This window comes from Equus asinus, chromosome 23, assembly GCF_041296235.1.
Source record: "Equus asinus isolate D_3611 breed Donkey chromosome 23, EquAss-T2T_v2, whole genome shotgun sequence".
In the NCBI taxonomy this organism is placed as follows: domain Eukaryota; kingdom Metazoa; phylum Chordata; class Mammalia; order Perissodactyla; family Equidae; genus Equus; species Equus asinus.
This window is the reverse complement of record NC_091812.1, coordinates 40,616,792-40,635,704: the sequence shown is the minus strand read 5'-3', so window position 1 is coordinate 40,635,704 and position 18,913 is coordinate 40,616,792. Positions and strand designations below refer to the sequence as shown.

General features: G+C 40.7%; 1 protein-coding gene across 2 annotated transcripts in view; it reads right to left on the bottom strand.

Moving 5' to 3' along the window:
- The window catches only part of KDM4C (lysine demethylase 4C), a 389,700-nt gene that overhangs the window by 281,302 nt on the left and 89,485 nt on the right, over positions 1-18,913 (bottom strand). Inside the window, exon 5 of one of the 2 annotated variants that reach the window (XM_070496076.1) lies at positions 17,739-17,932. The exons of the other annotated variant lie outside the window; for it this stretch is intronic. Within the exon in view, the coding sequence (XP_070352177.1) occupies positions 17,739-17,932 (194 nt within the window). The remainder of the gene's footprint in view (positions 1-17,738; positions 17,933-18,913) is intronic. 2 annotated transcript variants of the gene reach the window in all.

Here is an 18,913-nt window from a genome sequence, read left to right as displayed (position 1 = left end):
TCAGTTTTATCTACTGGCCACTGCCCCAGTCAAATCCTGCTCTCTGGCTTTACCAAACCACTTGAAGCTCCTTCTAGTGCCCTTGTGATTTCACACCTGCACTCTTTTCCATTCCCTCTTTCTGGCTTCATATGCTCTTACCAGCCCTGTGCAGTCAACAAAAACACCCGCTCTTTTTTCCAAGCTCCGCCTGAGTCACCCCCAGGGAGAGCTCTCCACTCCCTCTTCTACTATATCAACTACACAGAATACAGGCCTCCACCGTGGCACTCAGAATTTAATTTTTTTACCTTTCTGCCTCTGATCTCCTCTCAAGCTCCCTAGGAACAAAACATCGGCTGGGCATATGCTCAGGAAGGGCTTGCTGACTTTTGTTACACTCAAATGATGACTCAAGTTCCTTGCTCCTCCAGGATGAAAGATGTGGAGGAGAGGAAGGATACAGGAAGAAGGAAAAAATCACAAAAGTGGGAAATGGGAAGAAGGGGTAAGTATTGATATAAGCCAATACCTCATTTCCTGACTATAGGGTCAGCCTGGCATACTCAGGATCGACTGCTGCCAGCCTCAACTTCCTGATCTGTTCAAATGTCAATTTCAATCAAAACTTCCTCTCTCCCAGGACTTAAGCTTTATCTCCCAGGACCGTACATTTTTAGCATGGTCTCCCCATTTTGCCTTGCCTTCTCTTCATTCCCCCTGGATCTTACCCAGGGCTATAATACACAGAACGTCCATGGGCTGTGAAGGACAAAGTGTGCTCAAGGGAGATGGGCAGGGCTAGGGTGCTTGATTTCCACTTAAATGGCAGGGGAAAAATAATTTCCCAATATAACTGCCCTAAAAATTTAGCTCCTATGAATGTAGCAGCCAGCACACAAAAAATCATCTAATTCCTTTATAAAAAGGAAAAAAAGAGTAATAAATACAAGTCAACCAGTAAAAGGTTCCAACTTCATAAGAATGTTAATATTTTTCATCTAAACAATTTAAAAAATCAGTATAAGCCACTCTCAGACTACAGCTGAAACAGAATGCCCTCAAAGAGGGCAAATCATAGGGGAAAAGGCCCTTTAAAAAAACCTGAATCACTAGTATGCTTTTAAGTGAGGTCCTGCTGCTCTGCTAACATCAAAGGTTTCGTTAATTTCTGCTTGACACACTACAACTTCATGGAAAACATTAAGCAGTTCTCAACTATTCTTTTTAAACAACAGCATAAAAATACTGCCTGTCTGCCCACTCATCTGACCCTTTCCCATCAGTATTTTTAGTCATGATTATCTCTTCTGCTTTAAAAAAAAAAAAAAGAAAACCTTTTCTGAGTCCTCATCCTGCTAGATCCAGCCGCTTTCTCTTCTTCCCTTTCCACACACTGCTCCCAGAGCTTGCCACATCTTTTACTCCCATTCACCCTGGAGTCCGGCGCAACCTGGATCCTGTTTCCATCATTCTCAACATAACTTTTGGACAAAGGTTGCCACATCTTTTAACCTTTATCTACTTTGTCCTGTCTGGAATTTTCAACTAGTTCTGTGAAACACTCATTTCTCTTAGGTTTCATGACCCAACTCATTTCCAGAAGGTTTCCTACCTTCTGCTCTTGCCAAATCTACCTTCTGGCTGCCTGCCGGTCCCCAGGGCTCCATGTTTCAGTGCTGCCACATTTTTCCCTGAGGGAACCATCTTTACTTAGGCTTCAAGATCCTCCATACGCTGCTGAACCGTATTCTCCACTCCACACGTCTCTTGAGCTCCAAACCTCTAAAACCACCCAGCTATGAAACAAACCCATCTGGCAGCCCTAGGACATAATTGTCCAATCTGTCCTCCGTCATCTTCCCGACAGACCTGCTTCTCCTCCAGAGTGCCCCACCCAACCCACCGCCCAGAAGTGTGGGAGCTGTCTGCAGCCGCGCTCCCCTTACTGAACAGTCCCCAAGTTTTATGTGTTCTACCTTTTACTTGTTCAAGAGAGGTCTCGTGAACCTGCCTACGTTTCTCTATCCCCATTGCCACCACCTTAGTCCGGGCCATCACTCTCTGTCACACACATTACTAGTCACCCTGCCTCAAGCCTTGCCCTCTCCGGTCCAGGTAGCCCAATCAGATCGCATCGCTTTCCTTTCCTGCTTCAAGTCTATCTAGCAGGAAGAACTGGTGACTAAGTAGAGGCGAGCTGGAGGGCCGGTATGTAGAGTGGTTTGTTACAGACAATTAGTGACCTCAGTCAGAGAAGTCCTAGTTGCATGACCCTGACCACCTCCTAGACGTTTCTGTGAAAGTATCCCATCACTTCAAAAGTCTCAAGATATACAAGATCCTATTTCCCCCTTTCAGCTGGTTCTCTCTCCTAGCATTCCTATTTCAGTTCACAGCTCTACTTTCCCCTAGCCTTCCAAACGGGAACTATTAGAGTCACCTCTTCTTTATTTCTGACCCTCTCTGCTCCCACTGCCAGTCACAGGTTCCACCCACTCTACAGCCTCAAAACCTCACATCACCTCAGTTTCAACCCTGATCTGCCCCCCAGCTAGACAACCATCACAACTGAACTCTGCCTGCACCTCCCTGCCAGCAATAGTCCTCATTTCACTATCGTAGCATGAAAACCTTTGTTCCTTCCTGCCTGGCTGTCAAGCTTCCCACAATTGAGCCCCGGCCTTAAATATCCATGGTCCACTCTCAACAGGCTGGACTATGAATTACTCTCTCATTCACATGGGCTTTGACCTGACTCCTCACCTCAAACAGCCCCCTCCATTCCACTTCAAATCCCAACCTCCCAAGCCCTTCCCAGCTTCCGCCTCCTCTTTAAAGCTTTCTTTGACCATATAAAGCTCAGCAACCTCACCTCACCGCTTTTCCTCCTCCCAGAGCCTTTCTGTTCTATTTTTCATATAGCATTTATCATCTACTACTTTCCACAGCTAGCTGCTGTTTGGTGTGCATAAATCACTTTTGCCTGGATAGGCACAGAGTTCTGTGAGGGAGAGAATGCCTACCACAACCCAGAAATTTTCACATGAATTATCCTTTTTAACCTACCCTGTATATCAGTGCCTGGTTCACACCAGGCACTCCATCATGTGCCACCACTGCTCAGTTATGCAGCTAGTTCCTAACTCGTTGAGGATATAAACGCGTCTCACACTTATTTGTATCCTTTAAAAACCACCAAAGAAGATGCCTTCCATTGTATACCCTCAAGTACATACTGGTTTGTTTAAATTATTAATTGTTCACTTAACCTTTAGGACAGTGTTTTTGTTTCAGATATAATAAATACTGCCACCAGTTCTGCTAACATTAAGAAACTATGAATCACTAATGAACTATGAACATGCTAATTTAGATATTTACAGGGTGATGTTTTATTTAAAATCAGAGTCTTTTATGAGATTAAAAAAAAGATCTAATTTGAAGGCCAAGGGAAACAGAATAATCCCTCTAAGCACATCTTTGGGTTGTTTACTCAAAGAATTGACCTAAAATGATGACGTCCTGGTGGTTATAATATAAACACTATCTTTAACTGAATAATATCAGACTGACATTTCAAATTGTCAGTAGGTAAAGCTGTATTTTTCAGAACATATTAGATCCATTTCTCTGATTCAGGTTTTCTCTATGAACTGCCTTTCTCTTGGCAAGATATGCTCAGTCCATTAGTCCATTAGAAGTGTTTACCAGCACTTCTCAAAGGGTAACTCCTATTTCTCAACTCACTCCCTCAAAGTCTCCCTAATTTCTTTTGGGAACTCTGGGGCTGATACAATGGGCTCAGAAACAAATGTTCTCAGCTTCCCCACTGCCTATACCTCTGTCACTGTGCTGTCGGATGTTAGTGGCTGCATGGGTCTTCTGTCACTAACAGGTCCTGCTGGCGCCTCCCCCTGGTCCAGCTTCCACCCACCCTGGGACATTTGAGCAGTCTTACCAAGCCCAGGTCATAGAGGGGAGAGCCTTCCAGGTCCATACCTGCTCAGGCAGGTCAGTCCCAAACCAGGGCTCCGTTTACTCCCTTCCTCTAGCCAGGTCTGTGTGTGAAGCAGCCCTTTCCTCCTTTGCTTATATTTCTTCTTTTGCTTCTTGCTGTTTTGCTCACAGTCACTTCCTCTGAAAAGTCAAGCTCAAATCCCCTAGGACAGTTTTCTGACAGACAGCAACTCTAAGCTGACCCTCCCCTCTTTTACTGGCATAAGCTTGCGCGCCTGACCTGCTCTCTACAGTTACTAAACAGTTGAAAGCTCAATGAAAAGAACAGCTGACCAATAAATATGATTATAGCTCATGACAGCTACCACTTACAGAGCATTTGTAACACGCCAGACCTTGTGCCAAGATCCTGTAATGCAAGTTCTACTACTAAGGCCGCCGTTCACCCATGAGGAAACCAAGGCTTGTGGGGATTAGCTTGCTTGAGCAAGAAGGATAACAGAGCTGGCACCCAACGCTGCACCTATCTGACTCCACAGCCCAGGAGCCACTCTCCAGCCCCACCTGCACCTCTGCTTCCTAATCAATCACCACGAAGACGCCAACCGGAAGGAAGTGACAGGGGCTAACAAGCCCATTCCTCCCCAAGGACAAACCCACCCTTTACAATGACCACTGCTATCACTGGAGGGTGATCCAACTTTTGGAAGGAAAAGTTGTCTGCCTGCTAACAGACCAAAGTCTCAATATTCATACAGAAGACTTCTCATAGCTGTCTTTCTTACCTTTACCCACTATTAAAACGCACAACTGAAAAAAAAAAGAATCACTAGCTTTTCAAACTAAACTTACGGTATGTACCAAGCAAAAGACAATGGCAGTTTAAATAAAATGCAGATATAAAGAACAAAGCCATTACACCACTACTCAAGTTTGTCTTTGGTTCTTGTTACGAAAAACTTCATGAATCAAAAAGTGAAGTACCTATATTATACTTCACAAAACTCAGTATTTCTGAAGTAGTTAATTTACAATATACTTTCTAATCAAGGTATACTCCTAATTGTGTCAAAAAGAAGGCTGAACAACTGTAGTTTGTTGGGGTTTTTTTTGAGGAAGATTAGCCCTGAGCTAACATCTGCTGCCAATCCTCCTTTTTTTTTGGTGAGGAAGACCGGTCCTGAGCAAACATCTGTGCCCATCTTCCTCTACTTTATATGTGGGATGCCTGCCACAGCATGGCTTCACAAGTGGTGCATAGGTCCACACCTAGGATCCAAACCAGCCAACCCTGGGCTGCCGAAGCAGAACGTAAGAACTTAACTGCTGCACCACCAGGCCAGCCCCAACCGTAGATTTTATATGTGTGATTATGTTACATTTTCACATTACTGATGATGTTGACGAGTTTTAATATTTGCACATTTATTAAAGTTTAAGCATTAATATTTTAAATTATGAAGTCTCATTAGTTAACTGTGGAAAACAGAAGATTGTTACTTCATCTTCAGTTCTTAAAACAGATGACTGTGAGAAACAGAAAGTGTGACTGGAGGGGATGCTTAGGTAAGTTTCCAGCCCCTACTTCCAGATGCGCCCTCACTGCCTTCACCAGAGGGAGGCTCCTCACCCCACATCACAGTCACCCAACGTCATGCTCCCTCCCCCAAGATCATGCCCCCTGGAGAGGGAGGGGATGGTGGCCCATATGCAATGAATGGTCCCCATCTGAGTATAAAGGTGTGGGGGCCTCTTGCCTCCATTCAGGCAATTCTGAAGGGCCTTGCCAGCTCCAGAGCTGCCCAGGGCTCTACTGCAGTTTAACTTCCCTTCTGCCCTGTCCTGCATTCCTCCCTCCCACAGGTGCTGTTTATAGAACACCACCCAAGACACCTCTGCACACAAATCTGAGCCTCAGAGTCGACTTTCCTGAGCAGCCCAAGCTACAACAAACAACTACAGTGAACGTGTTTGTAAGCAGGTGTCACTTAAGCATCGGATCTGAAAATACAAGGTGGGTGTCTATAACTATGGCCTGGAGGACGAGGTGTTTGAGCTGAGGCCTTACAAGACACCAAGTAAAAAGCCCCGGAGAAAAAGAATTCGGCCAGAGCTTAGCACCACCCTTATGCCATCTGTGGCCCATGTCCTGACAGAACTTTTAGATGAAAAAGAGAAACTCTAGCAGCCACATCTGCAGACAGGGATAAGTGAGGAAACTGCAGTGAGAGAAAAAGTCCTAACAAGAAGGGAGTTTCAGTGAATAACCAAGCATTGTAAATATAAGCAAGTTCTTTGTAATCTGGGATTCAAATACACTTCAGTATCCATACACATGTAAATTAATATCCTGAGATTTTTATTTATAATTAGAAAAATTAATGTTACTTTTTACCTAAAATCATTATTATAAAAATTAGTAAGACAATAACTACACAAACTTGATTTTTGAAAAATACTATATTTCATATTACCTAATCTAATGAATATTTTTTAAGTTTTAAGTGTGTCCTACACAGTATTAATGGGATTTTTTTCCTCTTGAAAGAAAAAAGATATTATGAATTATTAGTTAATATCAACTATGGACAACATAAACAAAATCTTCACTTCTTAATACTGGCCTCTCCAAAATACTCAACAGATAACAGTAGTAAAGTGGTTTTTCGAGTACTAGATGGATGAACAAGTGATTTTCAAACTGTTTCCCATGGCCCCCGGGGCCTCAGGGTTTCTGGAAGGAGCTGGTGAGGGACAGCGTGCCACCACACACACTTCAGCCAGGTCAGCTTTGCCTTTATTCATATATTGATCTTCGGAAGAAACGTGCATTTATGGAAAGTTTGAAAACTTCTGTGTTAGTCCAGTGTTTTCCAGAGTAGGGACGCATCACAGAAAATATTTTTTCTGATTTATGCGCGAGTATACTGAATAAGATTCAGATTCTACGTAAGATTTGGATTCAACTAAAACTTTGCTAAGAACAAGGGTTGTGTTACTGCTAGAAGATAAGGGGGTGCGGAGGTGCTCAAAGCTCTACATCTAGACAGTAAGCTTCGTGAAGACAATCCTGTCTGGCTCACCATGGTATCACCAGTGCCTAGCCCAGTACCTGACAGTGCTCAATAAATATTTACTGAACAAATATTTAGAAAGAAACAAACAAAAACAAAAATCACCGAACATAGGATCAAGTATTAATAAAACAGAAAAAAATGCCATTTCAAGAAGAATCTTAAATATAGTAACTTGAAAAATAGGTAATAAACAAAAAGCATGCCCATTAAGAAGTCCCTGTCAAAAATCTTCCAAAGCCAATTCTCCCAAAAAAAAAAAAACAATCTTCCTTATAATAGAAATCTGCTAAGGACAGTATCCTTTCCAAGTGATCATTTGTTCAAACGATAATTACACCATCCACAAATAAGATCCAGAGGCTTCACGGGCTGCACTACAATTGGCTTACAGAGTTCCACCACAATTAACTCCCACAAAGTACTGACGCATTTTCAAGATTTCCTGTGACTGAAGTTTGATCTTCAATGGAAAACTACCCACTCAGCTTCTTTACAGCTGGAACCCTCTTTGAGAACTGAGAGGCCTTCAAAAGCACACATTACACAAAGCAACCAAGCTACCCAGACGTAACTCAAGCAACACGCGAAACAAACAAAAGGTACATAGCCTTAAATTTTAAAAAACAGTGAATGGTCACATTCCTGCCAACACTAAATAACGTCAATCTTCTTCATTAGGTAGGCAGAGAGGTAACTTATAGCTGAAGACAAGGCAGGCAATCCACCTAATTCAAGTCCTTTTTGATGTATAATGCCTTCCTAAAGAATGTTCACTTTTTTTTTTTTTTACCACACTTCAAGGAAGATTATTAAATGCACTTTTTTCCCTCTAATCGGAAAATCATTCGGGCCGGCCAGGTGGTATAGTGGTTAAATTAAGTTCACACGCTCTGCTTCAGCGGCTCGGTTTCACAGGTTTGGATCCCAGCATAGACCTACACACCACTCATCAAGCCACGCTGCAGTGACATCCCATATACACAAGTAGAGGAAAATTGGCACAGACGTAGGCTCAGGAACAATCGGCCTCAAGCAAAAAGAGGAAGACTGGCAACGGATCTTAGCTCAGGTCAATCTTCCTTACCAAAAAAAAAAAAGAGGAAGACTGGCAACAGATGTTAGCTCAGGGCAAATCTTCATCAGAAAAAATAAAGAAAAAAAATTTTAAAACAAAGAAAATCATTTCAGAGATCACGCAACTGGATGCTAAGTTCCCAGAAATATATGTTAGAAAATAACAATCCAGGAGCTTTAGGCATGAGTCCTCAAATAAAGAAACTACTTCTGGAGCCCCCACAAATAAGTAGTTATTTGGAAGAAGGGAAGAAGGAATGGCCTCATAGCAATTGACTACATTAAATTTGGAGTGTATCATCTATGGATTTCTCTTAGGCAAGCTATCAAATCTGTTATTATCACAGATAATCAAAATATAGTAGTGTGTCTACAAATTTCTAACAAACAGTTTTTTTTGTTACTTCTAAAATTTCCTATACATCAGGCCAATTCTACTCAAGACATACACAGGATGCATGACTATATAATTTTATAGGCTAATTTTGTAATATTTACCCACAAGAAACCAAAGAGTATTATAAAAAGACCAATAAAGACTCAAAGAAGCATGAAGCTGTATATATATATATATATATTTATATATATATGATAAATGAGTTAGCAGATAAATACACTCTGCTTCAGCAACTAACCAGGCCCGTGAGGCTGTTGTGATGCCTGGCCCCACAAAGGTGCCAGAGTGCTGCCTTGAAGAGGATGCAAGTCTCGTGGAAGAGAAAAAAACAAAACACCCAAATCAATTAAAGCAGAGTTCTAAGAGAACAGAACATACTAGAGTGGTAAAACTGACTATTAGATATATAACATATAAATCACAAGAAAAGAGAGCAATGTTGGTTCAAGTAGTCAGAAAAAACTTACAAATTACAGATTCTTTAGTTTCGAGTACAGTGTATAGATTTCTTTCCGCCAACTGCCTATACTTTGGGTAAAAGTTACCCATCAATTGCTAGAAATGCTTTTACAACAAGTTATACAAGCATACATTTTAATAACTTAAATATCCTAAAAATACACACACACACACACACACACACACACTGCATCTTAAGGAAATATCCCCACAGGACATTTTTTCAAACCTTACAGAAAACGAATGAAGAGCCAGTGGGGTAATTCAATTAGGCTGCCTAAGATTTTAAGCAAATACTTGAACATCTATTTGAGCCTTTTCTGGGCCTTCTAGATCCGTGGGAGACATCGGGTTTTATTCCCCTTGTGCAGCATATTTCAGGTAACAGCCCTCTCGTTCTTACGGGGAATTTTCTCGCCCAAACACAAACATGTAACTCTAATGGGTGCTGGCACTCCTCATGCCTCTGCCACACCACCACAGAGGCAAGGCCGTGACCCAAGCCAGGACAATCATAATACCTTCCTACTCTTGGCCTCAGTGCCTCATCCAAGACATTGGCATAGGACCCAAGCCAGGAAAATCCATGGTCCATTCCCAGACAGGGCAGCTTTCCTTTCTGGTGATACAGCTAGGAACACATGAGCCAGGGGAAAAATGAGGGCAACACACAAAGAGAAGTGGGGCCCAGGATCCAACACACCTGGCAACTTCCAAGGTTCCAGATGTTCTGGCCATGCATAGCTACATGAGCCAATTAAATTCTCCTTTTTGGCTAAACTAGTTCATATTGAGTTTCCATCTCAAGAAGCCAAGACAATCTCAACGAAATATTCTCAACCCAGAGAAATCCAAGACAGACATCATTTTTAAAATGGATTAAAATAGATTCCAAATAACATAAGGAAATGCATGAAAATTAATCAAACTGAAAATTAGTTGGCCTGTGATACTGGAAACCATGGAGCATCGTGTTATAGCCTTCAGAAGCTGGGCTCAAATTCCGCCTCCCTGGTCCCCATCCCAGCCGTTCTTATCTGATAGGTTTGACAGACAAAAGCACTCATCATTTGACAGGGACACACTAACTTTTTCCAAAGCTTCACTGAAGGGGGCAGAATCTAAATAGATGTCTATCTGAAGAATTGCCACCTGTTCCCTAGAGGGAGACAAAATCCTCAAGGTAAAACTCATTCTTTCTAAAATGTGGGGTTTTATTTCAGACTTGGAGTAGATTTCCCAGCGGAATATCTAAAGAACAGATCTGAAGTGCCCAGCAAATACAGCTGGGCCTGTGGTTTCTCCCACTCTCACCTCCAATGGTGCCCCTTCCCCATAACCTCTATTGATTATCACAAGATTAGGAGGGCTGGCACCGTGGCCGAGTGGTTAAGTTCGCGTGCTCTGCTGCAGGCAGCCCAGTGTTTCCTTGGTTCGAATCCTGCGCGTGGACATGGCACTGCTCATCAAACCACGCTGAGGCAGCGTCCCACATGCCACAACTATAAGGACCCACAACGAAGAATATACAACTGTGTACCGGGGGGCTTTGGGGAGAAGAAGGAAAAAATAAAATCTTAAAAAAAAAAAATATATTAGAATCCAGCCACTGTTTACTCTTCTGGAAATCTTCTCTCTTATGCCATAGTTCTGTCCAAAATATAAGAGGTATGTTCCTCTTTTGGTTCTGCAGAAAATCTCATTAAAAGAAAGTTGAGGGTGTAAAAAAAGGAAAATAGGCACTTTCTTCTTGCCTCTTCCTTCATCTTTACTCTGTCCTTTTCTCTTTAAATCTATGAAAAGAGTCACACAAGTAAGAGTTCAAATCCCAGCTGCAAAACCCACTATTCACTAGATAAAGCACTTAGGGCTGGAAGCCAGTCTCAGAGTCCTCCGTTTAAAAATGGGGCAAGGACACAGCTACTTCTATCTGTCGCCTGCATTACCTGTGATGATTTCGTAAAGCGATCAGCACAGTTCTTGGCATACACAAATGACGTCACTAAAGAAATGGAGTCACCAAAGACAAACAACACACTTCACGCCTCCAGTCAAGCCCCTCTCCTTGAAAAGTAAGCTCACGAGGAATGAACACATTTGGGGTCATAGAAGGAACATTCATAAACCTATTTGCAAGCCTACCTGTAGAAGTGCAATCCCTATATGCGTGAGTCAAATAATTTTTGCAAAACAAATATTAAATAATATATATTTTCTACAAAGTGCTACCTAAACTGTAACATTAAACAGCCTGAAAAAGAGGGGAAAAGATATGGGGAAAAAAGATAAGCCAGGCAACATAATTAGTGAACTACCACATCTGCCACGGTAATTCGCAAGGCTAACAGCACTAAGGCTTGTTTTCCATGAGCTACAGGGCAAATAAATTTGCATCAACCTTCTGATTTTTCCCTAAGAGTTATGGATTGGATTTAGCAATTTCTCTTCATTTGAAGGGGCTTCTGTGGTTCTTATAGGTGGTGGCGGTCGCTTACCTAAAAGAGTAGCAACAAGAAAATAACAGGCACCCTGAAGGAATTCACAAACGCCTGCTCTGCTTATCAGGGGTATTAAGAGTACTCAATTAATCTAAGTTTAGAGTTCCCGTAGGAACCCCACACTTACCAATCAGTTAATGAAAAGGCATCATATCTCTTCACTGCAGGGGAAAGAGTGAGATTTACTTTCAAAAGTGCAAACGCTAGACCTCACTGATGCTTCCCTGAGGGAACTCTGCTGAGCAGGAGTTTATGGGACTCACCGTACGTGTGCCAGTGTGGTTGTGTTTATCTCCAAGTCAGGCTCAGGTCTAAGTAAACTACGATCCATTTGAGCAATAAAAGTTTTTGCTACCAGTTATCCTTCCTAGAAATATAGCGAGCAGCTGAGTACAAAATTAATACCATACTTTTTGGGTATATTTCCAATTTCTTAAACCTTTCTTAACAACATTATCTTAAAAGTTATACATAGATATGCCTAAAAATAATCAGAATAATGTAAGCAGTTAATTTTGATAAGACTTCAATAAAGAAGTATTTATACAAGTCTATTTTTCTTATTTAGAGGGCAAATTTCTCTAGGAAGAGTATTAAAACCAGAAACAAACCACTCTTAATTCTAAGACTATTTTTTCTATACAAACCATCAAAAGGACATAGCTTTTACCATTATCCAATTTTTGGATAATTTATCCAATTAGTCTTAACATCTGCAATTAGAATATATTAATGAGTCTGAACTTACTAAATAGCTAAGTTTCCAAGTAGGGGTTAGTACCGTGGGTTGCTAATTCAATATATCATTAAATAGTATCAAGCTGTCCAATCCCTAAAGTAAGGTTCCATATTAGGTGTTAAAGGAAAAAACCTCAGTAACGAATTCCTTCGGTAAGGCTGTTCCTTTAACACATATTTATTGAGTACCTACTGGGTAGCAGGATCACGCCAGACACTGTGCCAGGCACTGGAGAAGTGCCAGTAAACAAGCCTAACAGGGTTCCCCACTCTGGGATCTCACATTCTGATGGAGAAGACGTATATTAAACATGTTTAGGTCAATTTGAGACCATAAAACTTGTTTGTTCTTTTAAAAAGTAAGACTTGAATGCTAAAATTCAATAAAAATCAAATAGCTATTTATAAGTAAACAGCTTCTCCTCTACTCCAAGAAGAAAGGAAGAGGAAAAAGAGGAAAAAGGAGTAGGCATGACATGGGAAGGAGAGAATGGAGGGCAGGAGAGATGAAGACAGACCCGGACAGGAGAATCTGATCTCCTGGACTGAGCCATGCTTCCAGCTGATCAGAACTACATACACTGGCAATTAGTCTTTTTGCTTAAATTGGGTTCCTATCGTTTAGAACCAAGAATCCTTGTTAATTTAAGATCTATTAGGTCTTACATATAAATCATGCAATATATATTTGTTCAATGAGATGTCAAAACCTATTGAGCACGGAGGATATGCTAGGAGCTGTGCTACATCCTTTGTACACAGGATTTTATTTAATCCACACAACTACCTCAAAACCATCTGAGTGTTTCAGAAGAGGAAATGGAGGCAAGGAGGTTATACAATAACTGCCCAAGGTCACATACTCAGTAAAAACTAATGCCAGAACTCAAAACACACACTCTGGTGCAAAAACCTGTGCTCTGAAATACCACACAACAATAAACAAATGATGTACGAAAGCACTGAACTAAATTTATATCTGTCCTGAATAATACGACTCTTATTACCACACAACATTTTTACAAAATCTCACAGTTTGGTGAACAAAATTTAACCAAGTCCAAAATGCTACAGCCTATCCTTATTTTTTCTAAAAACATCCAGGAGAAACTTCTTTCCTAATTTTACACCTTTTCAGAGCTTAAGACATGTCCTCTTAACCCTCATCTCTCTCGCTCTCTACAGAGTAAATCTGAAAGTCTCTTATCATCCACTGCATTTGGACACGGTCTCGGAAAGAAGGATTCAAGGCACCATCTAAATTCTATATCCGCCAGCAATTAAGCACTCTCACACATGATGCTTGGAAGGGAGAATTATATTTTATTTATCCTTGAAACTCCCACTCTGTTATATACAGACACATCATGCTAAGTTTAGGCTTTAAGTAACTACTATGACCAAAAAATGATTTACTTTCACAAGGTTCTTAAAATAATGGTAATTAGGAATATTTGGATAGCAGTTTATGAAGCTCTTTTACACAGAGTAGCTCCCTGGACCCTCCTGGCAATCCTCTAAGCAGACAGAATAAATCACACCTCCATTTGGCAGTTAAAGACACTCACGATGAAAGGAACAGAGTGATTCGCCCTAAGTCATTCAGCTGGTAAGTGACTGATTGGGATTTTAAAACAGGTCTTCTGGTTCCAAAGTCAATATTCATTCCAACAAAACAGATACTTTACCACCAACTGCCAAAGCAGTTTTCTATCTGCTTACTTTAAGCATTCTTTTTCCCTTAAACCTTTATGCCAGAAACATTTAAATAAACCATCAGCTCCTCTAAAGTCTCTTGAGTGTGAACCTGAGGTCATGAACACTTACTCGCAACATGTGCCACACAGAGGGCCCAGAAAAGTATGTCTTGGGGCTTCCACCTGGAGCTGTGCGTATCTGCAGCTACGGAGAAATCTCAGAAAACTTGGTGTTCTTAATAGTTACATTTTAGACAAGAATCTTTGCAAAATGTTCTATATATTTCCTTGTCTGTCCTTAAACAGATTGATCCAAAACAATTTAATACTTTTCCTGACTCAAAACAAGAATTATTAACAGAGCATCAATCCTATGGCCAGGCTCTATATTTGCTGATGACTGAAAGCAAAGAAACACAGACCCCCAACTTCAAGGCAGGCACAGGAAAGGGGTGGGGTGGGGGCTGGCCACAACCACTTGAAAGGTGCAAAAAGAGATGTCTAAGGTAGGGGGAGTACATGGTCCAGAAAGTCTTCAGGCAAAATCTAAGGGATGCATGTGCAGAGGAGAGAAGTGGAGACAGAAGTAAGAAGGGAATCTAGGCAGTCTTTGCAATAATCATACCCAGAACTTGGTGTCTGAGTGTAGAACTGAAGAAGAAGAAGTTGAAGTTCAATGCCAGCCCATAAGACAAGAGAGGAGGAAGACCACTGTCAGGGTCAGAGAGGTCAAGCACGGGAGAGGGCACTCCTGGAAAAGAGTAAAGGCAACTGACCAAGAGAGAGCTCAACAAGGAGAGGACACAGGAAAAGGAAATCGGTGCCTGCATACGCATGCACACACACCACCTGATGTCACCCAGTCACTCTCTCATTTTGTAAAGTAAAAATATTCCTAAGGTTCTCATCACAAATCACAGAATCAGCACATTGGAGATCATCCTGATTAACCTTGTCATTTCTGTGGGTCAGGAAATGGGGGCTCTCAGAAGCACAGTTATTTGTCCAAAGCCAGACACCTTAGTAGCAGAAGAGGGACTCGAGCCCTGATCGCTTGCTGGTCCCTGGAGTCGAAGCTCTGCCACACACACTGGCCACCTCCCAGTATTTACGTGAATTTGTATCACTTCTACCACCCTTCAAAGCTCACCTCAAATATATGATGATGATTACTAAAATGAACTTCAATGATAATAGAGTTTACCTCAAAATCTTTTATGCTGAGCTAATATAATCTTTCATAAGTCTACTAGGAAATATCCTTGGAGTCATTTACATCACTCTGTTCCCACAGTAGTTATCTCAGAAAATGGAATGGAGATTACCTGTCATAACTCACCGCTGTGTTTTATTATTTTATCACTATAAACGATGGTCAAGGTTAAAGATAATAGTGATATTATAAATCTACCTTTAATGTATTTAACAGAGTCTACATGCTTAATAATTAATAGAGTAATTAAATGTGGAAAATATACATGCAGGAAGGAAGAAATACTTCGCAAACTGGCATAATTATTCTCACTTATGAACAGTCATGTTCTTTCCCAATGACACGAGGCTCTAGAATCAGTCTTATCCCTGACCAGAATATTCTCCCCTAAGTGATTTTTAGGAAGACATAATCCGTCTAGAAGACAAGGTGGAAAAAAATCATCTTTCTTTCTCTCGTTTTTTTTTTTTTAGGTGAGGAAGATCATCGTTGAGCTAACATCTGTGCCAATCCTCCTGTATTTTGTATGTGGGATGCTGCCACAGCATGGCTTGATGAGCTGGGATCCATACCCGCAAACCCTGGGCCACCGAAATGAAGCACACAAACTTAACCACTATGCCACTGGGCCAGCCTCTCATCTTTCTTAATAAGAAAGCAAAGACTTCATCTAAACTCCTCTAATACTAAAAACTCAAATTAATGTGCCAGGAATTCTCAGTAATTAATATCTAACAAATCTCCAGAAAAGTTTTGCTACTAGCTTTTCAGATTTCTTAAGGGAAATATAGTTACCTATAACTAGATTTCACCAACATACTGAACTTATCCATTTCATTTAATTCTTTTTTTTTTAAGATTTTATTTTTCTGTTTTCTCCCCAAAGCCCCCTGGTACATAGTTGTATACTTTTAGTTGTGGGTCCTTCTAGTTGTGGTATGTGGGATGCCACCTCAGCGTGGCCTGATGAGCGGTGCCATGTCCTCGCCCAGGATCTGACCCTGCAAAACCCTGGGCTGCCGAAGTGGAGTGTGCGAACCTAACCACTTGGGCATGGGGCTGGCCTCCTCCATGTCATTTAATTTTATCCACACTGAAAGTGAGTGTCAGAAAGAGCATGGAGATAACTATGCAGCTGAGAAACTGCCCAGGAGCCTATGCGTTGTTTAAAATATTTCTCCAAGTCTCTAAAAACTATGTCCCTAAAGTACTGAAGAATGACATTCCAACAGCCTTTATAGTGGTGTTGAAGAAATATAACAAACAGAAACCCACAGGGACTAAAGTGTATGCTCACAACTGGCCCTCAGTAAACACTTGTATAATGAACAATCCCATCACACCACTCTGTCACAGAGCCTCTCTAGGCCCTAGAACACCTATTAAAAATGCTTAAGCTTGATTTATTCCATTAAGAGAGCAGAATGCTAAGAATTTATCAAATGCAACATGCAAGTAAAACACCTCTAAAATAAGTTTAACAGCTTCTCACTAACTTTTTTAGCTCACATAATTCCCTGCCTGAGTTTCTCTTGTATGTCCTAAGAAGTCTGCCCTTACATCTAAAATTTTCCTTCCAATTAAATGTCATTTCTGATGATTAGGAACTTTTGCTATATTTGAATTTTTTGGAGAAAGCTTATAACTTCACACTTCACCAAATGATAAAACCTCAGTGGCAAGATGGGGATAGAAATTATACATTGTATCTCAACACCTGAGCAGCAGGAGAATCTGAAAGAGGCCGTTATCTTTAAACTGGACACAAGAAAGCCAGCAGGCTGGCACAAGCACATGAAGAGCATCCTATCGTGTTTACAACCATCAGAAGCAGGGTATTTCCTGGGTTGTCATGTTGATGCTTCATATGCATCTGCCTGTGTGTCATCCTGCATGTACACGCACTATAGAAAACAGAACCAATACCTAAATTCTCCTACGACTAAAACCCATGAAAACAAGTTCAAAACATGAAACTAGCTAACCACAAAGGATACCATAGTGACCAACAGACTAATAATTACAAATGTGTAGTGAATGTACTATATGATGCATTTTATAGGACATTAAATCTTAAAATCACTGCTCAGAGAGATGAGGAAAGAGGCTCACAAACACAGGAAACTGCAAGTTAAGGACACATATTAACATTAACTTAGTCTTTTCCCCATGCCCATCATCCAAAGAGCAATAATAGGCCTCCTGATTCATCCCTCCTCTCCCGTTAGCCAGCATGTACTAAATGGAACTTGTCATTTATTTCGAGGAGGCTGGACCAGAAGATCATTAACATTACTCGGTACTCTACATCCAGGAAGTCAACTTCACTTCTAAGTACCTCCAGTGTACCTTCCAACAAATGCTCAGAGAAGTAAAGATGCCTAACAAATTCTTAGAGACTAAAATATCTACCCATGGCCCGCAGAATGGTGTGCAGGCAACTCTAGATATACCAGTCACCACCAGCTTTATGATTTTGAGCAAAACCCTGGGCAGAGTAGAAGACAATTATTACAGTCAAAAACTTTCTTACAGCTCATATAAATCTGAATCCATCAGACAAAGGAAAAAAAATCCTCTTCAGTAGGTTCCTATTGCCCAAATTTCAAAACTCCAAAGCAAATGAATATTAAACATGTAACTTGCCAAGACTTGGGCTCTCCAAAGTGGAGATAATTAATGCTGTAGAGGTCCATATCCTCGGTGTGCCAAGCGAATGTGGTTTTCCACATGCCAAAATAGAGATAAGGGGTGTTTACACCCTCAATAGAAATACCGCACTCTTCCTCAACCACATCCAAGACCGTATTTAGGCGAGCTATGTTCCATTCATCCACACCCTGGAACCAGGAAAGAGAGAAAAAAAAATCAAACATTAATAAACTAATAAAGATAACATTTCCTAATCAAACCATCATCTGCCAAAATTATTACACTGTATATTTTAATTCACTTAGAAACGAAAAATAAAGCAATCATTATTTAAGAGAATACATATATATTTGTATATATCCATTATTACTTATCCAAGATTACTGACAGCATAATGTGATCCTATATAAATTATTAGTATAAAATTATACCAAATAACTCCCTGATTCCCAACGGGAATGTAATCTAAGACCCCACTCCCCACTCACTGTTAGCAAAAAATCATGATCTGGAGTGTGCTTGCCATCTTTGGCACACCTTCTTGTTTTAGGGGGTTTTTGCTTTTTGCTTTGTTTATTTGTACATTAGTTTAGAAGTCATATTCAGCATCAGACCTCATCTCATGATACCACTAGCAAAATAGATCATCTGTCATCCATCTCTCATCCCATCCATTTCAATTTTACCATGTGATACACCGTTTCCTAAAAGTTTCAACTCTAATTACTGGAAAAACTCTTAGCACCATCCTAATCCACAGATCAATGAGCTTCTACTGCTTCTTCAACTAAATATTAACCTTTTATGTTGATGGGAAATTTTAAACACAGAATAACTGCTAAAAATACTAATCCAAACTTTGGTAAAATTGCTGGAATAATGTAGTTTTCTAACAGTATCCCAACATGGCTGGTGATGAGAGAGAAAGAGAAAAGGTTAGAGTAGCTGGTATAAGAGCTAAGGTGACAGGAAAAGATTCTATTTTTATTAGAACTTATCAATCAATCATTAATTCACTATAATTCACAACTGCTTAAAATTTTTAGAAACTTTTTTTCCCATATGCTTTTCTCGTAATCAAATTCTAAATGTCAGAGATTTGGCCCAATGCTATGCAATCACGAAGAAACTGCAACGTCTTTAAGTCCATTTCAACCTCTTCGTGCGTG